At 44.0% G+C, this 22,750-nt stretch overlaps 1 protein-coding gene across 3 annotated transcripts; it reads left to right on the forward strand.

The window, feature by feature from the left end:
• The first annotated feature begins 882 nt into the window (after window positions 1–882).
• LOC121586619 (SLIT-ROBO Rho GTPase-activating protein 3) lies at window positions 883–22,557 on the forward strand. 3 transcript variants are annotated; one of them, XM_041903457.2, is made up of 23 exons: window positions 883–1,337; window positions 2,538–2,692; window positions 10,287–10,458; window positions 10,746–10,908; window positions 11,097–11,159; window positions 11,279–11,452; window positions 11,915–12,043; window positions 12,229–12,450; window positions 12,637–12,738; window positions 12,838–13,023; window positions 13,239–13,323; window positions 13,921–13,948; window positions 14,404–14,500; window positions 18,234–18,372; window positions 18,592–18,720; window positions 19,163–19,268; window positions 19,411–19,638; window positions 20,207–20,262; window positions 20,367–20,538; window positions 20,621–20,707; window positions 20,864–20,977; window positions 21,185–21,275; window positions 21,778–21,865. In XM_041903457.2, exons 2-23 carry the CDS (start codon window positions 2,623–2,625, stop codon window positions 21,778–21,780), a joined length of 2,616 nt encoding a protein of 871 aa, XP_041759391.1. In that variant the 5' UTR covers window positions 883–1,337; window positions 2,538–2,622; the 3' UTR covers window positions 21,781–21,865. The 3 variants fall into 3 exon arrangements, with proteins under 3 accessions (XP_041759391.1, XP_041759389.1, XP_041759390.1); XM_041903455.2 differs by having other exon boundaries at window positions 884–1,337; window positions 21,770–22,557; XM_041903456.2 differs by lacking the exon at window positions 14,404–14,500 and adding an exon at window positions 18,075–18,102 and having other exon boundaries at window positions 885–1,337; window positions 21,770–22,557.
• The last annotated feature ends 193 nt before the right edge of the window (window positions 22,558–22,750 follow it).

Raw genomic sequence — 22,750 nt, forward strand, 5'->3', positions numbered from 1 at the left:
TGTTTGACTCCGTTCCATTAATTCCCTTCCAGTCATTATAATGAGCCCGTCCTCCAATAGCTCCTCCCACCAGCCTCCTCTGCCAAAAACTGTCTTGGGGATTCGGTTGTGGGATCATTGAGGGTTTATCATTGACATCACTTGACTACATTCCCCACATTGCCGTAGTGATTTGTAGTTTCCTCAGATACCACTATAGCTAGTGTTTGCTGCAAGTTCCATCCGTATACACCCGGTGGTGTCAATACGCCAAAAATGCTATTGTTCTGGAATTGATTCAAAAGCATATCACATCTATACAGTACAGTGCTCCTCTATGTCGTGACCTGTTTTTTGATACTGCTGCCACTGCTCTTTGCACTAATGCACCTTATAATTGAAAATGTCATATTTGTTATTTGATTTTCTCTATAAGTATATGTTTTTTTTGGTATAGCAGTCTTCAAGGACCCTGCAATGGGCCAATAGAGAATCTGAATAAGCCAATTAACCATGTTTGTTGGCTACATATGTTGAAAATGACTCTGTATCAAATATGTGTTATCACTAGCGTTCTCTCTCCTTACCACATCCGCTGTGACTGAGCAGAGAGGAAGGATGCAGAGGAGACAGTGAGCAACACCGTGTGTGTATCTGTGTGTATGTATGTGTGTGTATATGTGTGCATGCGTGTGTGTTGAGAGACAGGGGGCTGTGCAATGGTGATTGTATTAAGCTAAACAATACAAGGTCGTCAGAAAAAATAATCATGGCTGAGAAAGAGAAAGGGAGATGGAGGGAGAGTTCGAGAGAATGGGAGGGAGAGATGGAGGGAGAGGGAGGGTAGATAGACAGGGAGGGAGGGTATGAGGGAAAGGGAGATGGAGAAAGGGAGAGAGAGAGAGGGGAAGACAGTATCTGGTATTTCTAGTAGGCCTCAAGGAGAAAAGAGGAGAGGATGGGGGCGTGGCTTAGGTTATGACATTCACTCAGAGAGAGAGAGGGCTGTGTGTGTGAGAGAGGGAGAGAGAGGGAGACAGGGAGGAGTAAGTATGTATGTGACAGAGAGGATGAAAACGAGACGGGGACAGAGAAGAGGGCTGTGTGTGTAATAGAGAGGGAGAAAAAGAGAGAAAGAGAAGAGAGCTGTGTTTGAGAGAGGGAGGGAGAAAAAAGAGATGAAGGGAGGGCTGTTTTGAGGATGTGCTCGAAAACGGAGGAGGGAGGAGGAAAAGGAGAGAACTGAGCTGAGAAAAATCTGTCTGATCCGCACACTGGTGTCTGCGATAGAGGAGAGCGGGAGGAGGAGAAGAGAGGATAGGAAGACGAAGAGAGAGAACACAGGACTGCACAGTGAGGTATGGGTTGCGTTATTTATAGCTATGACAGAGGCATGTGTATGAGTTTGTGTGTGTGTGTCTGTATGCATGTGTGAACAATCCATGTAATACGCTGTGTGTGTGCATGTGCATGCATGTGTGTGTCTGTGTGTGTGTGTATATGTGTGTATGTGTGTGTGTGTATGACTGCAGTGACCCTGCGTTTGCTGATGGACCCATGTATGATGGATGGAATATGACTGTTCAATTACTAATGATGTAATGTTAGTGCAGAATTTTCAGTGTGTCCGTGTGTCTATATATCTTAATGGTGTGTATGTGGATGTGTGCATAAATCGTGCCGATGAATGTGTTTAGGTGTGTGTGTGTGTGTGTTCATTCGTATCATATATTGTGTGTGCACATGCACAGTTGGGCAATTTGACATGATCAAATGTTTCTGCGCATGAGCTCAGCTAGCCAACACCACCATGACACTGCTTCATAATGTGTGTGTCACATTACTTAATAGCGTGATCAGGGATTTCTATTGGAGCAGACGTATCTGAGACTCTTCATATCATATACAGTATCTATAACCTACCTACTGATGTTCTAGACAGTTAGTTTTAATAGGAAAAAGGTGAAAGCAAAATGGAAGAGGTTCTGAAAGGCAAGGTGAAGCTGACTGTTAGCAGCACAGAATGTGGCAGGGTGTGTGTGTGTGTGCGTGTGTGTTTGTGTTTGTGTGTGAACCCTAACCCTACAGCACTTCATAACCTTCATTATTCAGATTACTCATTGTCTCCCGATGCGCAGGACTATGGTAGATGAAGGAACCAATCTATCTTTTCAGACTGTCAGAGTATTTATCTGGTCAATATGGCAGTGTGTTATGTCTGTTGTTTGTAACAGTGTGTTATATGTGAAAATGTGATTGTATTATAAATTGTGTTTGAATGTTTAAGGACTCTTGGAAGATTAGTCTAAATGAGGACTAAAGGAGATCCTAATAAAATAAAATAAAATCCCCTTATCTCTCTCTCGCTTCCTATTTCTCTGTCTTTCTCTCTCTATCATTCTCTTTCTTTTTCTCTTTTCATCTCTCTCTGTCTCTTTCTCTCTGTATCGCTCTTTCTCTTCCACTCTATTCATCGCTCTCTGTCTCTCTCCATCTCTCTCCATCTCTCTCTCTCTCTCTCTCTCTCTCTCTCTCTCTCTCTCTCCTCTCTCTCTCAGGTTCATCTGCTTAGACAGATTCATATTGGAGACCTGGAGGATCTATAGACAGGGTTAGAGGTTAGAGGTCAGGGGCTAGGCAGACATGATGACATCACATGGAAAGCTGAGGATGCAGAGAGGGAGTCTGTACGAGTATGACTCCCAGATCAAAGGTGAGAACATACTTTTCTGTGTGTGTGTGTGTGTGTGTGTATTCATACATACAGTATACTGCATGTACTGTCTGATTTGTGTTGTTGTTGTGTGTGTTCACATATGTGTGTGTGTTCATGTGAGTTCATGTGTGTGTGTGTTCATGCATATACTGTGTGAACTTCTTTTGTGATCAAATGTTTTTTATTTAGTAATAATAAATGTCAGCAAACATGAATATATACAAAATTAAGTTACAACTCCCCTCCCCCATCCCCATCCCAGCCCACCTGAGGATCTAAGGGATCAAACTAAATGAACATACATTGACCAGAAAAATAAAAAATAAAATCTTAAATCAACACATTCAAAGTATCTTCTTTAGCTCCATGAATGTTCCATAGACACTGACTGTCCAAAACATTAGGAACACCTTCCTAATATTGAGTTACACCCGCTTTTGCCCTCAGAACAGCTTCAATTTGTCAGGGCATGGACTCTACAAGGTGTCAAAAGCGTTCCACAGGGATGCTGGCCCATGTTGACTTCAATGCCTCCCACAGTTGTGTCAAGTTGGCTGGTAGTGGATCTCTACTCCGAATAGCTCGTTCCATCTCATCCCACAGATGCTCAATTGGATTGAGATCTGGTGACTGGGCAGGTCACTGCAGTAAGCTGAATTCACTGTCATGTTCGTGGAACCATTCCTGGACAATCCTAGCCTTGTGGCATGGGGTATTATCCTGCTGAAAAAAATTATTTGCAGATGGATACACTGCTGCCATGAAGGGATGCACCTGATTGGCAATGATGTTCAGATATCCCGTGGCATTCAAACATTGCTCCACTTTTATCAAGAGGCCCAAAGTGTGGCATAAAAACACACCCCACACCATCACACCACCACCACCAGCCTGCAATGTTGACACGCGGCATGATGGATGCAGGTACTCGTGGTTTTCTCCATACCGTAGTACTCTCATTCTTGTAAAACAGTGGGAACCGGGATTCATCAAACCAGGCAATCTTTTCCCAATTCTCCATTGCCCAGTGTTTTCGTTCCTTAGCCCTCTGCAACCTCAGTTTCTTGTTTTTTGCTGAAAGAAGTGGAACTCTGTAAGGTCGTCGGCTGCCATACCCCATTTGTGTCACGATACGACGAGTTGTGCATTCTTTTATGGGTCTTTGGGCACCAATGTTGTACTGGACTGTCAGTTTACTAACTGTAGCCCATCTGTTGCTCTGCACAATTCGTGTCTGCCTCCTTTGTCCACTTTCATCAATTACCTGTTTATTTACCACTGGCCTGCCGTTGGCTGGATGTTCTTTAGGCGGTGGACCATTCTTGAGCGTGAAAGAACCAGGAGCGTTGCAGTTCTTGACACGTTCAAACCAGTGTGCCTGGCACCTACTACCATACCCCGTTCAAAGGCACTTCAATCTTTTGTCTTGCCCATTCACCATCTGAATGGTGCGCATACACAATCCATGTCTCAATTGTCGCAAGGCTTTGAGACATGGATTGTGTCATTTTCTTGGCAGCCGTTAAGTTTATTCATCGTGTACACAGATTTGCAGATGTAATCACAGGTTCAGCGAAATGCTTGTGTTTCCAGCTTCAACAGTGCCGTAATACCTAGCAATAAAGAGGGAGAGGTTATTTTCTTGGCACCTCTCCGGCAGAGCTCTCACTTCCTCCCTGTAGGCTATCTCATCATTGTTGGTAATCAGGCCTACCACTGTTGTGTCATCAGCAAACTTGATGATTGAGTTGGAGACGTGCATGGCCACACAGTCATGGGTGAACAGGGAGTACAGGAGGGAGCTGAGCATGCACCCCTGTGGGGCCCCCTTGTTGAGGAACAGCGTGGCAGAGGTGTTGTTGCCTACCTTCACCACTTGGGGTCAGCTTGTCAGGAAGTCCAGGACCCAGTTGCACAGGGAGGGGTTCAGACCCAGGGCCCTGAGCTCAGTGATGAGCTTGGAGGGTACTATGGTGTTGAAGGCTGAGCTGTAGTCGATGAACAGCATTCTTACAGGTATTTCTCTTGTCCAGGTGGGATAGGGAAGTGTGCAGTGCATTGCGATTGCCCTCAGAACAGCCTCAATTCGTCAAGTCATGGACTCTACAAGGTGTCAAAAGCGTTACACAGGAATGCTGGCCCATGTTGACTCCAATGCTTCCCACAGTTGTGTCAAGTTGGCCGGATGTCCTTTGGGTGGTGGACCATTCTTGATACACACGGGAAACTGTTGAGTGTGAAAAACCCAGCAGTGTTGCACGTCTTGACACCTAGCACCTACTACCATACCCCGTTCAAAGGCACTTCAATCTTTTGTCTTGCCCATTCGCCCTCTGAATGGCACACATACACAATCCGTGTCTCAATTGTCTCAAGGCTTTAAAATCCTTCTTTACCCTGTCTCCTCCCCTTCATCTACACTGATTGAAGTGGATTTAACAAGTGACATCAATAAGGAATCATAGCTTTCACCTGGATTCACCTGGTCAGTCTATTTCATGGAAAGAACATGTGTTCTTAATGTTTTGTTTACTCAGTGTACATTGATACTATTCTCAGAAGCGACCCGGAACAATCTTGAAGCATAGATTCTGATTGGTCAGAATGGAAGAATTGGAAGAATGCGCTTATGACATAAAGATAAATAAAGTACAGAAAAATCATATAAAATAAAAATAAAAGGAGATGCAGGAATATTTTCTAACACAGTGGACAAGTTTGATGCTACTTCATCCCAGAATATAGATACCTAAGGGCATTCCCAAACCATGTGTATAAAGGTACCAGGGCCCGGTTTTCCAATAGCGATGGAACTTAGGCTTGCGAGTGTTTTAACAATGCATTTTTCCTACAACAGCAGAAGATGTAACATGCGTTTCCCAAAACACCACGTAGAGAGAACTAAAGGATCGAAAGAAAGGGAGCGCTGCAACAGGTCAGCACCTCAGGAGTAAATGTCAGTTGGCTTTTCATAGCCGAGCATTCAGAGGTCGAGACAGGAGAGACAGAGAGACAGAGAGAGAGAGGGAGAACGAGAGAGAGAGAGAGATATTGGAGGCTGAGACAGGGGGTTCAGGGGACACTGTGGCCCTGTCTGACCTATACCCCCGGACAGGGCCAACCAGGAAGGACATAACCCCACCTACTTTGCCAAAGCACAGCCCCCACACCACTAGAGGGATATCAACAGACCACCAACTTACTTCCCTGAGACAAGGCTGAGTACAGCCCACGAAGATCTCCTCCACTGCATGAGCCCGAGGTGGCGCAAAACTGGACAGGAAAATCACATCAGTGACTGAACCCACTCAAGTCGAGTATAGCGAAAAAAGCCTGGCACAACGTGACACACCCCTCCTAGGGACAGCATGGAAGAGCACTAGTAACCCAGTGTCTCAACCCCCGTAATAGGTTCAGAGGCAGAGAATCCCAGTGGAGAGAGGGGAGCCGGCCAGGCAGAGACAGCAAGGGCGGTTCGTCACTCCAGTGCCTTGCCGTTCACCTTCGCACCCCTGGGCCAGACTACACTCAATCATAGGACCTACTGAAGAGATGAGTCTTCAATAAAGACTTAAAGGTTGAGACTGAGTCTGCGTCTCTCTCATGGATAGGCAGACCATTCCATAAAAATGGACCTCTATAGGCGAAAGCCCTGCCTCCAGCTGTTTGTTTAGAAATTCTAGGAACAATAAGGAGGCCTGCGTCTTGTGACCGTAGCGTACGTGCAGGACCAAATCGGAGAGATAGGTAGGTGCAAGTCCATGTAATGCTTTGTAGGTTAGCAGTAAAACCTTGAAATCAGCCCTAGCCTTAACAGGAAGAAAGTGTAGACAGGAAGAAATATGATCAAATATTGGGGTTCTAGTCAAGATTCCAGCAGCCGTATTTAGCACTTACTTAAGTTTATTTAGTGCTTTATATGATATGTTCATCAAAAGAGAGATCAGGGTCCAGAGTAAAGCCGAGGTCCTTCACAGTTTTATTTGAGACGATTGTACAACCATCAAGATGAATTTAAAACTAAAACATTTGCCGCAATCCTCTTCCTTATGTCTGAAACACAGGCTTCCAGGGTAGGCAATTTTGGGGCTTCGCCATGTTTCATCGAAATGTACAGCTGTGTGTCGTCCACATAGCAGAGAAAGTTGACATTGTGTTTCCGAATGACATCACCAAGAGATAGAATATATAATGAAAACAATAGTGGTCCTAAAACGGAACCTTGAAGAACACCGAAACGTTAAATTGATTTGTCAGAGGACAAACCATCCACAGAGACAAACTGATATCTTTCCGACAGATAAGATCTAAACCAGGCAAGAACTTGTCTGTGTAGACCAATTAGGGTGTCCAATCTCTCCAAAAGAATGTGGTGATCGATGGTTTCAAAGGCGGCGCTAAGGTCTAGGAGCACGAGGACAGATGCAAAGCCTTAGTCTGATGCCATTAAAAGGTAATTTACCACCTTCACGAGTGCTGTCTCAGTACTATGATGTGGTCTAAAACCAGACTGAAGCGTTTCATATACATCATTTGTCTTCAGGAAGTCAGTGAGTTGCTGCGCAACAGCTTTTTCTAAAAATGTTGAGAGGAATGGGAGATTCGATATAGGTCGATAGTTCTTCTACTTTTCCGGGTCAAGGTTTGGCTTTTTCAGGAGAGGCTTTATTACTGCCACTTTTAGTGAGTTTGGTTCACATCCAGAGGATAGGGAGCCATTTATTATGTTCAACATAGGAGGGCCAAGCACAGGAAGTAGCTCTTTCAGTAGTTTAGATGGAATAGGGTCTAGTAGGCAGCTGGAAGGTTTAGAGGCCATTACTATTTTCATGAATGTGTCAAGAGATACAGGATTAAACAACTCAAGTGTCTCTGTTGAATTTAGGTCCTGGCAGTTCTGTGCAGACTCAGGACAACTGAGTTTTGGATAATACGCAGATTCAAAGAGGAGTCAATAATTTGCTTACTAATGATCATGATCTATTCGTCGAAGAAGTTAATGAATTCATCACTGCAGAAGTTTAGCCATCCTCTCTTGGGGAATGCTGCTTTTTAGTTAGCTTTGCGACAATATCCAAAACTTTTTGATTGTTTTTGATCTCCTCAATTAGGGTGGAAAAGTAGGTTGATCGAGCAACAGTGAGGGCTCTTCGATATTGCATGGTACTGTCTTTCCAAGCTAGTTGGAAGACTTCCAGTTTGCTGGAGCGCCATTTCGGTTCCAATTTTATGGAAGCTACACATCATGAAATATATTGAGACAAATTACAGAATAGCCGACAAGTAGCAAAATATAACTTTATTGATTGAACATTAAATGTATTTAAATGTGATTGAAATAGGCCTATAGCCTACTGTTTATATTTTAATGCAGTCATCTCGGTTTTCATTTGAAGTGTATTTTTATATGTAGCTTGTTTGTATCAATTGCAAAGACATAGGTACCTTTGCATTTGTAGTCACATTTGTTCTGAAGTTATCAGAGGTCAGAGCGATGGATAAACCATTTGATTCTATGTTTAGCTGAGATCTTCTGTGTATAAAATGACGCGGCAGAGCAAAAAAGCATCTAACAATGCACTTAGCTGTGGTCTGAGTGGTCTGAGGCAGGCATTAGATTACGAGTGTAACGTTAATAATGATGGTTTTTGGAAACAGCTTGGAGATTTAACAATGCTCCAATAGGTTCTAACAATGAACTTAGCCTTGAGATGCTTTTGGGAAACCGGGCCCAGGTTCATTAAGAGTGCATAATGTACAGGAAGCATCATTGAAAATGTTAATATGGAACAGCTTACGAGGAATTACAGTGCCTTGCAAAAGTATTCATCCCCTTGGTGTTTTTCCTATTTTGTTGCATTACAACCTGTAATTTAAATGGATTTTTATTTGGATTTCATGTAATGGACATACACAAAATAGTCTAAATTGGTGAAGTGAAATTAAAAAAATAACTTGTTTCAGAGAATTCAAATAAATAAATAACGGAAAAGTGGTGCGTGCATATGTATTCACCCCCTTTGCTATGAAGCCCCTAAATAAGATCTGGTGCAACCAATTACCTTCAGAAGTCACATAATTAGTTAGATTGCACACAGGTGGACTTTATTTAAGTGTCACATGATCTGTCACATGATCTCAGTATATATACACCTGTTCTGAAAGGCCCCAGAGTCTGCAACACCACTAAGCACAGGGCACCACCAAGCAAGCGCCACCATGAAGACCAAGGAGCTCTCCAAACAGGTCAGGGACAAAGTTGTGGAGAAGTACAGATCAGGGTTGGGTTATAAAAAAATATCAGAAACTTTGAACATCCCACGGAGCACCATTAAATCCATTATTAAAAAATTGAAAGAATATGGCACCACAACAAACCTGCCAAGAGAGGGCCGCCCACCAAAACTCACCCAAAACTCACGGACCATGCAAGGAGGGCATTAATCAGAGATGCAACAAAGAGACCAAAGATAACCCTGAAGGAGCTGCAAAGCTCCACAGCGGAGATTGGAATATCTGTCCATAGGACCACTTTAAGCCGTACACTCCACAGACCTGGGCTTTACGGAAGAGTGGCCAGAAAAAAGCCATTGCTTAAAGAAAACAATAAGCAAACACGTTTGGTGTTCGCCAAAAGGCATGTGGGAGACTCCCCAAACATATGGAAGAAGGTACTCTGGTCAGATGAGACTAAAATTGAGCTTTTTGGCCATCAAGAAAAACGCTATGTCTGGCGCAAACCCAACACCTCTCATCACCCCGAGAATACCATCCCCACAGTGAAGCATGGTGGTGGCAGCATCATGCTGTAGGGATGTTTTTCATTGGCAGGGACTGGGAAACTGGTCAGAATTGAAGGAATGATGGATGGCGCTAAATACAGGGAAATTCTTGAGGGAAACCTGTTTCAGTCTTCCAGAGATTTGAGACTGGTACGGAGGTTCACCTTCCAGCAGGACAATGACCCTAAGCATACTGCTAAAGCAACACTCGAGTGGTTTAAGGGGAAACATTTAAATGTCTTGGAATGGCCTAGTCAAAACCCAGACCTCAATCCAATTGAGAATCTGTGGTATGACTTAAAGATTGCTGTACACCAATGGAACCCATCCAACTTGAAGGAGCTGGAGCAGTTTTGCCTTGAAGAATGGGCAAAAAATCCCAATGGCTAGATGTGCCAAGCTTATAGAGACATACCCCAAAATACATGCAGCTGTAATTGCTGTAAAAGGTGGCTCTACAAAGTATTGACTTTGGGGGGTGAATAGTTATGCATGCTCAGGTTCTGTTTTTTTGTCTTATATCTTGTTTGTTTCACACATTTTTTTATTTTGCATCTTCAAAGTGGTAGGCATGTTATGTAAATCAAATGATACAAACCCCCCAAAAATCCATTTTAATTCCAGGTTGTAAGGCAACAAAATAGGAAAAATGCCAAGGGGGGTGAATAATTTCACAAGCCACTGTAGATAAGTCCTGTGTACAAAATTATAATGGATCTGTTGGTGATCATATTTGTTGTGAACTTTGTTCATACGTGTGTGTGTGTGTGTGTGTGTGTGTGTGCGTGTGTGTGTGTGTGTGTGTGTAGACCTGCGGGCCCAGCTGTGTGACCAGATCAAGGTTCTGGACGGTCAGGTGGAGGTCAAAGGTCAACAGCTGTCTGACCTGTCCGAGTTCTTCCGTCGTCGTGGCGACATTGAGGCGGAGTACGCCCGCGCCCTCGACAAACTTACAGAGAGGTTCACCCTGAAGACCAAGAGGTGTGTGTGTGTGTGTAAAAATAATAATTCTGCATTGTTTATTTTGCTATTATTGCTTGACCTGTTTATACTGACTGTCAGACGCTATTATTGATGCAATGTTAGTATAGGGAACTCAACCATAATATTATGTAAATTGGTTTAACTCTAGCCCTCTCTCTCCTCGCCCTGTCTCTCCCCCTCTGTCTCTCCCCCTCTGTCTTTCTCTCCCCCCGTCTCGCTCTACTCCTCTCTCTTTCCTCTCTGTTACTCTCCTTTCCCCCCTCCTCCCCCCTCCCTCCCTGTAGGAAGGAACAGAGTGGTCAGTCGGTGTCTCAGTGTTGGTCAGTTTTGTTGACTCAGACACGTGCAGAGAGCAGAGAACATGCAGCGCTGAGTGACTCCTGCTCACACACTCTCACACAGCGACTCACACACTGCTCAGAGGACACACACCGCCTGGCAAAACGGGTACACACACACACATTCATATTTACAGTCCCTGAACAAATGATCTACCCACTTTCGTTGCCTTCCAGCCAAGACTGTTTTTACATAAAATTATATGTATTTTTCACTGATCTACACAACTCCAAAATATAAAAGTGAAAATGTGATAGTGTGTTACACTGTCTGATGATTGATTTGTCTCTGAACAGAGTAAGGAGGTGGGAGTTCAGATGCAAGATGAGCTACTGAAGGTCACCACTGAACTGCAGACGGTACGGACATACCTTAGTCACTAGTCACTAACGATGAGGACGATAGTAAAAAGATGGAGATGGTATTACCAGCATTTTATCTTACTTGTGAGTGGGTGTGTGTGTGTGTGTGTGTTAAGGCTCTGAGGACCTACCACCAGTACCATACAGACAGTCTGACAGCGGAGGGGAAACTAAAGGAAGCCACACGATTGGAGGAAAGACAGACGGGCAAGTCAGCTGAACTGGGGATAACACAATCGGGAGGCCAGAGGCGGAGCTCTGTGAAGAAGATGGAGAAAATGATGGAAAAAGTAAGGTTGGCGTCTGACTACAGATCTCACAATGTCTGGATAGGTTTTTAAAATAACAGCTGACCACATCATATGATATAACAATCTGATGCCCGACTGCACAGTCGATTATGTGGCACATAACCATTTGTTAATGCAATGCAACGTCTGCAATGAAGTCGGCCTGGAGTGTGGCAAAGGTTGTTGTTGAGATGTGTGTGGTTTTCATGTGGCACAGGATACAGACAGGTTTGTAGAGTTTTGAGTCAGACATCCTGTGCCACATGAAAACCACACACAACAGAACAATAATGTGAGCTACTTCTGTAGTGCCAAATCAAACCAATTACATCTAGTGCCAAACCCCTTGACCCTAGCCCCTAACCTCTAACCCCTGACCTGAGCCTGTACCAAAGGGAGTATGAATCAAGGAACCTTCATTGTCATTAGCTTTTAACCAAATTGTGTGTGTGTGCTCCACAGAGACATGGCAGAGTGCAGGAGACCCAGCTGAAGTGCACTAAGGCTCGTAACGACTATCTGCTGAATCTGGCTGCTGCAAACGCAACTATGAACAAGTATTATCTACAGGATCTCAGCACACTCATAGACGTGAGTCACTGTGTGTGTGTGTGTCCGTGTGTGTATACGTATGTGTGTTTTCGTGCGCGCTGGTGCCTTTGTGTGTGTCCATTACACAATCTTATATTATAAAATGTTTAACTGACATACTAAGTATTAATCTTCCATCTCTCTCTCTCTCTCTCTCTCTCTCTCTCTCTCTCTCTCACTCTCAGTGTACTGACCTGGGGTTCCACCTCTCCTTGGAGCGAGTGATGAGGTCATACCTGGCCAGCAGGGGGCGTGTCCTGAAGGCTGAGGAGGCAGGTCTGAAGCAGCTGGAACAGGAAGTAACATCACTGGATCAGGGCGGAGACAGAGACGCTCTACTACAGAACCACGACACAGCGTTCTGTCTGCCCTTCCGCTTCAGTTACCATCCCCATGAGGGAGACCAGGTACACACACATTCATGTTCATCCATCAATGGGTGATGACCATGACACATTCTATCAGAACTATGGAGTGCAAAGATGGCCGGTTACGAGGCCAATATGTGCCCTGTATATTCTGTGACACACTGAACATGATATGTTGAGCTCCCACAGGAAGAGCTTTTGGTACACATCCCTAATGTGTTCCAGGTGAGCGAGGTGAGTGCGGAGAGCCAGGTGAGGTATGAGTTAGAGACCAGGTTCCAACAGCTCCAGTCCCGCCTCTCCACCGAAACCTTGGAAACAGAGGAGGTGAGGTCTTCACTCTATTCTTATCTATCTATTGATTTATCGATCCACCGATCAATCGATTTATAATTTTTTTATCTATTGTATGTATCAATTTTCCAGGTCAGTAAGACACTCAAAGCCACCCTCTCCGCGCTATTGGACAATATGTGTGACAGTGACAGTAACCCTCCCCCTGACCTGCCCATCAGCCTATCACACGACCCCATGGGAGCCGCCACCGCCTCCAAACTAGCCCTTGCCAAGCGGAGAGCCAATCAGCAGGAAACAGAGACGTTCTACTTTACGGTGAGGGCATTCCATTGGTCAGGGTAAGGTGTGAGGGGAGTCTAATGATAGTATTATGGATTGCATCTCCATATAGTGCTTCTGTGACCAACTAGGTTTGAAACCTGGGACATCTGAACAACACAATACTGTGTTAGCCCACTGAGCTAAAGTTGTGTAAAGGAGCTAATGCTGCAAAGGTAAAAGTGTGTATCTCTGTTTCTGTCGTTTGTCAGAAAGTTAAGGAGTATCTGACTGGAAGCTCCCTGATCTCCAAACTACAGGCTAAACATGACCTGCTGCAGGAGGCCATAGAGAAAGGTACTACTACTATACTACTACTGCACTACTAATGTACAACTACTATACTACTACTATACAACTACTATACTACTACTGTACTACTATACTACTACTGCACTACTACTATACTACTATTGTACTAATATTGTACTACTACTATACTACTACTACACTAATACTATACTACTACTGCACTACTACACTACTACTACAGCACTACTACTATACTACTACTGCACTACTAATGTACTACTACAGCATTACTACTATACTACTACTGCACTACTAATGTACTACTACTATACAACTACTATACTACTACTATATTACTACTGCACTACTATTATACTACAACGATAATACTAATATATTACTACTATACTACTACTGCACTACTACACTACTACTACTGCACTACTACTATGCTACGACTATACTACTACTGCACTACTATACTACTATTATACTACTACTGTACTACTATTACTTTACCACAACTGTTTAATACTACACAACTACTACACAACTAATCTTACACTATCCCTAACTCTCTCCCTCTCGCTCTCCTTCCTCCTTCTCCCTCTCCCATTCTTCAACTATCTGTTTGTTTTACAGCTAAGGCCATTGATAGCGACCCCTCCAGGTAAACATTCCTGATATTGCTCTGAGAGAGAGAGAGAGAGAGAGAGAGAGAGAGAGAGAGAGAGAGAGAGAGAGAGAGAGAGAGAGAGAGAGAGAGAGAGAGAGAGAGAGAGAGAGAGAGAGAGAGAGAGAGAGAGAGAGAGAGAGAGAGAGAGAGAGAGAGAGAGAGAGAGAGAGAGAGAGAGAGAGAGAGAGAGAGAGAGAGAGAGAGAGAGAGAGAGAGAGAGAGAGAGAGAGAGAGAGAGAGAGAGAGAGAGAGAGAGAGAGAGAGAGAGAGAGAGAAATTAGAGAGAAAAAGAAAGAAAGAAAGAGAGAGTATAATCTTCAATGCAGCAACAAATCCAAGACTGTAGCAAAAGCTACACTACACTTCTACTGTTGAAAAGCATGATGTGTGTATGTATGTGTGTGTATGTATTAGTGTATGACTGTTGAGTGATGCTGTATATCTCCCAGAATGCAGTGTGCTAGGTCAGTGCGTGTGCGGAGGTCCAGACCCTGTTCCATGTACAGCCACACTCTCTTCACCTCTGATATGCTGGGTTTCATACAGGTAACACACACACACACACACACACACATACACACACATACATACACAAACACTAATATGTCATAATGCTAATATGTGTAGGAGAGATGTGCAGTGTGTGGACGGCACCCTCAGGGAATCAATCTCCACGCTCCAATACAAAAACTAACAGTGACAATGTTTCATAAAGCTCTTCGACACTTTTGTTCTCTCTCGTCAACTTTCTTTCTTTCTCTCTCTAAATTCTCCTCTTCTGAGAGCTTAAACTGTAGTCTTTATCCTACTCCAGTGAGTGATGTTAAACGGTAGTCTTTCTCCTACTCCAGTGAGTGATGTTTAACTGTAGTCTTTCTCCTACTCCAGTGAGTGATGTTAAACTGTAGTCTTTCTCCTACTCCAGTGAGTGATGTTAAACTGTAGTCTCTCTCCTACTCCAGTGAGTGATATTAAACTGTAGTCTTTCTCCTACTCCAGTGAGTGATGTTAAACTGTAGTCTCTCTCCTACTCCTGTGAGTGATGTTAAACAGTAGTCTTTCTCCTACTCCAGTGAGTGATGTTAAACTGTAGTCTCTCTCCTACTCCAGTGAGTGATGTTAAACTGTAGTCTTTCTCCTACTCCAGTGAGTGATGTTAAACTGTAGTCTTTCTCCTACTCCAGTGAGTGATGTTAAACTGTAGTCTCTCTCCTACTCCAGTGAGTGATGTTAAACTGTAGTCTTTCTCCTACTCCTGTGAGTGATGTTAAACAGTAGTCTTTCTCCTACTCCAGTGAGTGATGTTAAACTGTAGTCTCTCTCCTACTCCAGTGAGTGATGTTAAACTGTAGTCTTTCTCCTACTCCTGTGAGTGATGTTATACTGTAGTCTTTCTCCTACTCCAGTGAGTGATGTTAAACTGTAGTCTCTCTCCTACTCCAGTTAGTGATGTTAAACTGTAGTCTTTCTCCTACTCCAGTGAGTGATGTTAAACTGTAGTCTCTCTCCTACTCCTGTGAGTGATGTTAAACAGTAGTCTCTCTCCTACTCCTGTGAGTGATGTTAAACTGTAGTCTTTCTCCTACTCCAGTGAGTGATGTTAAACTGTAGTCTTTCTCCTACTCCAGTGAGTGATGTTAAACAGTAGTCTCTCTCCTACTCCTGTGAGTGATGTTAAGCAGCAGTCTCTCTCCTACTCCTGTGAGTGATGTTAAGCAGCAGTCTCTCTCCTACTCCTGTGAGTGATGTTAAGCAGCAGTCTCTCTCCTACTCCTGTGAGTGATCTTAAACAGTAGTCTCGCTCCTACTCCTGTGAGTGATTTTAAGCAGCAGTCTCTCTCCTACTCCTGTGAGTGATCTTAAACAGTAGTCTCTCTCCTACTCATGTGAGTGATTATAGCAGCAGTCTCTCTCCTACTCATGTGAGTGATCTTCAACAGTAGTCTCTCTCCTACTCCTGTGAGTGATATTAAACAGTAGTCTCTCTCCTACTCCAGTGAGTGATGTTAAACTGTAATCTTTCTCCTACTCCAGTGAGTGATGTTAAACTGTAGTCTTTCCTCTACTCCAGTGAGTGATGTTAACTGTAGTCTTTCTCCTACTCCTGTGAGTGATGTTAAACTGTAGTCTTTCTCCTACTCCTGTGAGTGATGTAAACTGTAGTCTTTCTCATACTCCAGTGAGTGATGTTAAACTGTAGTCTTTCTCCTAATCCAGTGAGTGATGTTAAACTGTAGGCTTTCTCCTACTCCAGTGAGTGGTGTTAACTGTAGTCTTTCTCCTATTCCAGTGAGTGATGTTAAACTGTAGTCTTTCTCCTACTCCAGTGAGTGATGCTAAACTGTAGTCTCACTCCTACTCCTGTGAGTGATCTTAAACAGTAGTCTCTCTCCTACTCCTGTGAGTGATCTTAAACAGTAGTCTCTCTCCTACTCCTGTGAGTGATGTTAAGCAGCAGCCTCTCTCCTACTCCTGTGAGTGATCTTAAACAGTAGTCTTGCTCCTACTCCTGTGAGTGATTTTAAGCAGCAGTCTCTCTCCTACTCCTGTGAGTGATCTTAAACAGTAGTCTCTCTCCTACTCCTGTGAGTGATTATAGCAGCAGTCTCTCTACTACTCCTGTGAGTGATCTTCAACAGTAGTATCTCTCCTACTCCTGTGAGTGATCTTCAACAGTAGTCTCTCTCCTACTCCTGTGAGTGATATTAAACAGTAGTCTCTCCTAATCCTGTGAGTGATATTAAACAGTAGTCTCTCCTACTCCTGTGAGTGATATTAAACAGTAGTTTCTCCTACTCCTGTGAGTGATATTAAACAGTAGTCTCTCCTAATCCTGTGAGTGATATTAAACAGTAGTCTCTCTCCTACTCCTGTGAGTGATATTAAACAGTAGTCTCTCTCCTACTCCTGTGAGTGATATTAAACAGTAGTCTCTTCCTACTCCTGTGAGTGATATTAAACAGTAGTCTTTCCTACTCCTGTGAGTGATATTAAACAGTAGTCTTGCTCCTACTCCTGTGAGTGATATTAAACAGTAGTCTCTCCTACTCCTGTGAGTGATATTAAACAGTAGTCTCTCCTAATCCTATGGGTGATATTAAACAGTAGTCTCTCCTAATCCTGTGAGTGATATTAAACAGTAGTCTCTCCTACTCCTGTGAGTGATATTAAACAGTAGTCTCTCCTACTCCTGTGAGTGATATTAAACAGTAGTCTCTCCTACTCCTGTGAGTGATATTAAACAGTAGTCTCTCCTAATCCTGTGAGTGATATTAAACAGTAGTCTCTCCTACTCCTGTGAGTGATATTAAACAGTAGTCTCTCCTACTCCTGTGAGTGATATTAAACAGTAGTCTCTCCTAATCCTGTGAGTGATATTAAACAGTAGTCTCTCCTACTCCTGTGAGTGATATTAAACAGTAGTCTCTCCTACTCCTGTGAGTGATATTAAACAGTAGTCTCTCTCCTACTCCAGTGAGTGATATTAAACAGTAGTCTCTCCTACTCCTGTGAGTGATATTAAACAGTAGTCTCTCCTACTCCTGTGAGTGATATTAAACAGTAGTCTCTCCTACTCCTGTGAGTGATATTAAACAGTAGTCTCTCCTACTCCTGTGAGTGATATTAAACAGTAGTCTCTCCTACTCCTGTGAGTGATATTAAACAGTAGTCTCTCCTACTCCTGTGAGTGATATTAAACAGTAGTCTCTCCTACTCCTGTGTTGATATTAAACAGTAGTCTCTCCTACTCCTGTGAGTGATATTAAACAGTAGTCTCTCCTACTCCTGTGAGTGATATTAAACAGTAGTCTCTCCTACTCCTGTGAGTGATATTAAACAGTAGTCTCTCCTACTCCTGTGAGTGATATTAAACAGTAGTCTCTCCTACTCCTGTGAGTGATATTAACCAGTAGTCTCTCCTACTCCTGTGAGTGATATTAAACAGTAGTCTCTCCTACTCCTGTGAGTGATATTAAACAGTAGTCTCTCCTACTCCTGTGAGTGATATTAAACAGTAGTCTCTCCTACTCCTGTGAGTGTGCCTTGTACCCCTCATATGCCCTCTTTCACGTTGATAATCTTCTCTTCAATCTCTCTCTTTCTGCTTGGCTGAGTGTAGAAGAAGGAGGAGAATGTCTAGGACACAGGTATTATTGACTCTACTTGTCATTTGTGTGTGTGTCTGTGGTGTGGTGTGTGTTGCTCTGACTTTCGTATGACTCTTTCTGTCCATCTCTCTCTCTCTCTCTCTCTCTCTCTCTCTCTCTCTCTCTCTCAGAGTTCAGGGCAGCAGATTCCTGTGGTGGTTGAAAGCTGCATTCGCTTCATAAATCTCCACGGTCTGCACCATGAGGGGATATTCCGTGTTCCAGGGTCCCAGAGAGAGGTCAACCACATCAGGGATGCTTTTGAGCGAGGTAGCCTACACACACATAGGTGTTGCCTGAGAGAGGTACTGTGGAGTGTTGCATCAGATGCCCATGCAAATATTATATTTGGGGGATGCAGTATGTGTGAATGGAAGCTGAGTTGTCAACAACATGTCTATGTTTGTGGTTTTTTGTGTGTGTGCATGTGTGTGTGTGTGTGTGTGTGTGCATGTGTGTGTGCATGCGCGCATGCGTGTGTTTTTATAGGAGAGGACCCTCTGGCAGACAGTGACTGTGACATTGATTCGGTGGCTGGAGTGTTGAAGCTGTACTTCAGAGGACTGGACCCGCCGCTGTTCCCTGACGAATACTACACAGAACTATTGGACTGTGTCCGTAAGTCAAACACATAAATACCACACACTACTGACACTACTGACATGTGTCTGTAACTAAACACATGTACGGTATGATATCATGTCTCTCTCGCTCTCTCTCTCCCTCTCCCTCCCTCTCTCTCTCTTTCTCTCTCTGTCTTCTGCACTCTCTCTCTCCCTCTCTCTCTCCCTACCTCTCTTTCTCTGTCTCGCTCTCTCTCTCTACCTCCCTTCCTCCCTCTCTCTCTCTCTCTCTCTCTCTCCCTCTCCTCTCTCTCTCTCTCTCTCTCGCTCTCTCTCTCCCTCCCTCTCTCTCTCTTTCTCTCTCTGTCTCCCGCACTCTCTCTCTCCCTCTCTCTCTCCCTACCTCTCTTTCTCTGTGTCACTCTCTCTCTCTCTCTACCTCCCTTCCTCCCTCCTCTCTCTCTCTCTCTCTCTCTCTCTCACTCTCTCTCTCTCAGAGAACGAGGGATTGGCAGAGAAAGCAGCTCAGATAAAGTCAGTTGTCTCCTCCTTCCCTCGGCCGCTCCTTATCGTCATACGTTACCTCTTCGCTTTTCTCAACCAGTACGTTTCAGTTTGCACATTCATGTCCTGTGTGTGTGTGTCTTCACAGAGCCAACTCCCTTACACAGCTGTATAACATGGCGGTGGGGTGTGTGTGTGTGTGTGTGTGTGTGTGTGTGTGTGTGTGTGTGTGTGTGTGTAGTGTGTCCCAGTACAGCGATGAGAACATGATGCAGCCCTATAACCTGGCGGTGTGTTTCGGGCCAAGCCTCCTGAGAGGGTCGGATTCTGGTGATGTTGTCGCTAGGCAACCGCAGGTCACCGACCTCGTCAAGACCATGATCCTCCAGTATGATGTCATCTTCCCGAGCCAATCAGAGCTGCCCGGGCCCGTGTACGAGAAGCACATGACTCTGGAGCAGGAGTACTGGTAAGAAAGAGAGAGAGCTAGATAGATACTAACAAATAGTATCCTGATTTATAAACCAGTTACCATAAACCACAATCATTTTGTCACATTTAAACATCTCTTAAAGGTGCTGCATGGTCAAACCGACGTCTGCATTGGCCGTGCAGCATTTACGGTGATACGGCCTCTGCAGAAGTCAGGGCATTCATACTTCTTTCTCTTCGCGGAGCAGTGCAGAGCTGTTGAGCAGAGCTGTTATTAAGGAACTTCTCAAGGAAATTAGTTTGTGTTTATACAGGACCTCCCTCCCCATCTACCGTCAACCTATCATGTCAATGCGAAGCTATATGGAGCTTTACGGAGCCCTCCTCATTGTTACAACATTTGGGAGGTGCATGGCGATGCGGTACGGAGCTCAATTTAGCCTCTGCATGCCTCCGGAGGCTCCGCAATTGCGCCACACCCTCCATACGGAGCCTCCGAACACATTTTCGGATCAAGCTTAAATTGGCTTTTATTCTGGCACGACTGACGATATTGTTTACTTGTGGAACAGAGAGAGAAAGACTGATGTTGTCTCTGTTTGTAGTGAACCAATCACAGAGGAGGCAGATGGGGAGACTGAACAATTCCACAGTGAGGATGGTGAGCATGCACACACACACACACACACACACACATGCATACACACTCTCACACCACTTTCTCTTTCTTCAGAAATGTACAACAAAGTTTTGTATTTCTTGTAGAGTGGGAGGCGGTGGCCATGTTTGATTACACCGCGCGGTCTGCTACTGAGCTGTCCTTTAAGCAGGGGGATCCACTCCTTCTGCACAGCAAGGCCTCTTCTGATTGGTGGAGAGGGGAAGCGGGAGGAGTTAAGGGCCTCATACCGCATAAATACATCAGTGTGTTGGAAGGGTGAGTGAAATGTAAACAAGATACATTTAATTTTTTGGGGATCTGAAGAAATACCTCTTCCCTCTCTCTTTTCCTCCTTCAGAGCGGAGCGAGGGAGGAGGGATGAGGTCAGTGGAGGAAGCACTGGAAACCTGGCTTCAGAAGAGCTTCAGACTGAGAACACGACCCGGTACACACACACTTGTGCACTCTGAAAACACATGCACATGCTTGTGAACCACAAGAGGGGGTCTAACTGTATATATCAAGAACTAATAAAGCAAGGTCTATGTGTTTGTTTGTGTGTGTGTGTGTGTGTGTGTTTTGGTGTGTGTGTGTTTGACAGGCTGCGGGTGAACAGTGACAGTGCTTCGTTGCCTGGGAGACAGAGGGCAGCGGAGGGCAGCAGCAGCCCCGTCCGAAAGAACCCTCTCTCCCCCGTGACACGCCAAAACACAGGGTATGACATGCTACGCATGCACACACACACACACACACACACACACAAACACAAACTAACACCCTCACACACACCTGTAATGTACCAAAACACTCCATCAACAATCTTTCTCTCTCCATTTCTCTCCCCTCTCTCTTTCTCTCGCCCTCTCTTCTTTCTCCCCTCCCCCGCTCTCTCCTCTTTCTCTTTCTCACTCCTCTCTCTCAGGAATCAGGAGCGTAGGCACACCTTGGACAGTGTGAGGCAGAGGACAGGAGCCATAGAGAGACAGACAGATGGAGGATCTATTGAAAGACCGGTGGGTGGAGATTAAGTCATTTTTGGTGACGCGCCCTTGAGACTGCTGAAATTAAATACATTGAAAGGAATTTAGTGCAGACACACTACTGGTCAAAAGTTTTAGAACTTGGAAAAGCATTCCAGGTGAAGCTGGTTGAGAGAATGCCAAGAGTGTGCAAAGCTGTCATCAAGGCAAAGGGTGGCTATTTGAAGAATCTCAAATATAAAATATTTTTTGATTTGTTTAACACTTTTTTGGTTACTACATAATTCCATATGTGTTATTTCATAGTTTTGATGTCTTCACTATTATTCTACAATGTAGAAAATAATAAAAATAAAGAAAAACCCTTGAATGAGTAGGTGTTCTAAAACTTAGTGTAGTGTAGTTCATTTGAAGCATTGCAGATGTTTCATTTGGAGCTAGATGTGGCTGGATACTGTAGGTCTAAGGACACTGAAACATGTCTCTTCCTTTCCCTCTCTCTCCCTCCCACTCGCTCTCTCTTTCAGGACATCAGTAAACAGATGAACTCTGTCTTCAAGGAGCTTCTCTCTCGCCAGCCGTCCCTACATTCTGCTGCAACCCAGACACCTCCCTTCTCTTCCTCCTCCTCCTCCTCCTCCCTCCCTTCCTCCTCCTCCTCCTCTTCATCCCTCTCCTCCTCTCTCCCAGGAGGCAGGAAGGTGGGGTTTAGCCTTAGAGGGCGGGCTCTCTTCAGACCAGCGGACCAATAGGAGGACAGAAGCAGAATTGTGACGATGATGATTATAATAATGATGATTTATTTTTCTGACACGTTTGTGTGTGATATGATATTAGTGTGTGATGTTTGTGTGTGATATTGCTAGTCTTTTACACCTGTCTCAGTGCTGTCTATCGTTCTCTATTAGAACAAGGATGGGTTTGGTTTCCAACAACTCAGGGCTGGGGTAACTTACCTATTTCTGTGGTAAATTGTTTTTAAACTTGATATACACTCATTTAAACCACTTAGTAAGAGTATAACAACTTACTTCTTAATTATAATACTGGAAACTGGGTCCAATAGCATATCCAAGATGGCCTCCACACCAGATCCTGGGATGCTGGTTAAACTGTGAAAATGATTATTTCCACCACTCTAGTAATTCTAACTCTATGGTCTGAGGGGCTTTGTCCACTCTAGTCATTATATTTCTATGGATGCAACCCTCCTCCCTCTTCCCTATACCACTGTTGATGATGTCACTGGGATAGCTGTATTAAAATACTTCTGTGGTAAAACGAATAAATATTAAATAGATTAAATAGAAATAGATTGGCTGGCCTGTTGTTATCGGTTGTCATACATCACAACGTCACTCAAAAGTCAGTTCAAAGTTATTTATTGTTAGTACAAAGGGGAAGTGTGTGTAATACACACATTGTCAGAAATTATTAGAGTTATCTGTTATGCTAGATAATCTACTGAACTAAATACTACAACCTAAATGGTCAAGTTGTTGATGTCT

This window comes from Coregonus clupeaformis, chromosome 17, assembly GCF_020615455.1.
Source record: "Coregonus clupeaformis isolate EN_2021a chromosome 17, ASM2061545v1, whole genome shotgun sequence".
Classification (NCBI taxonomy): domain Eukaryota; kingdom Metazoa; phylum Chordata; class Actinopteri; order Salmoniformes; family Salmonidae; genus Coregonus; species Coregonus clupeaformis.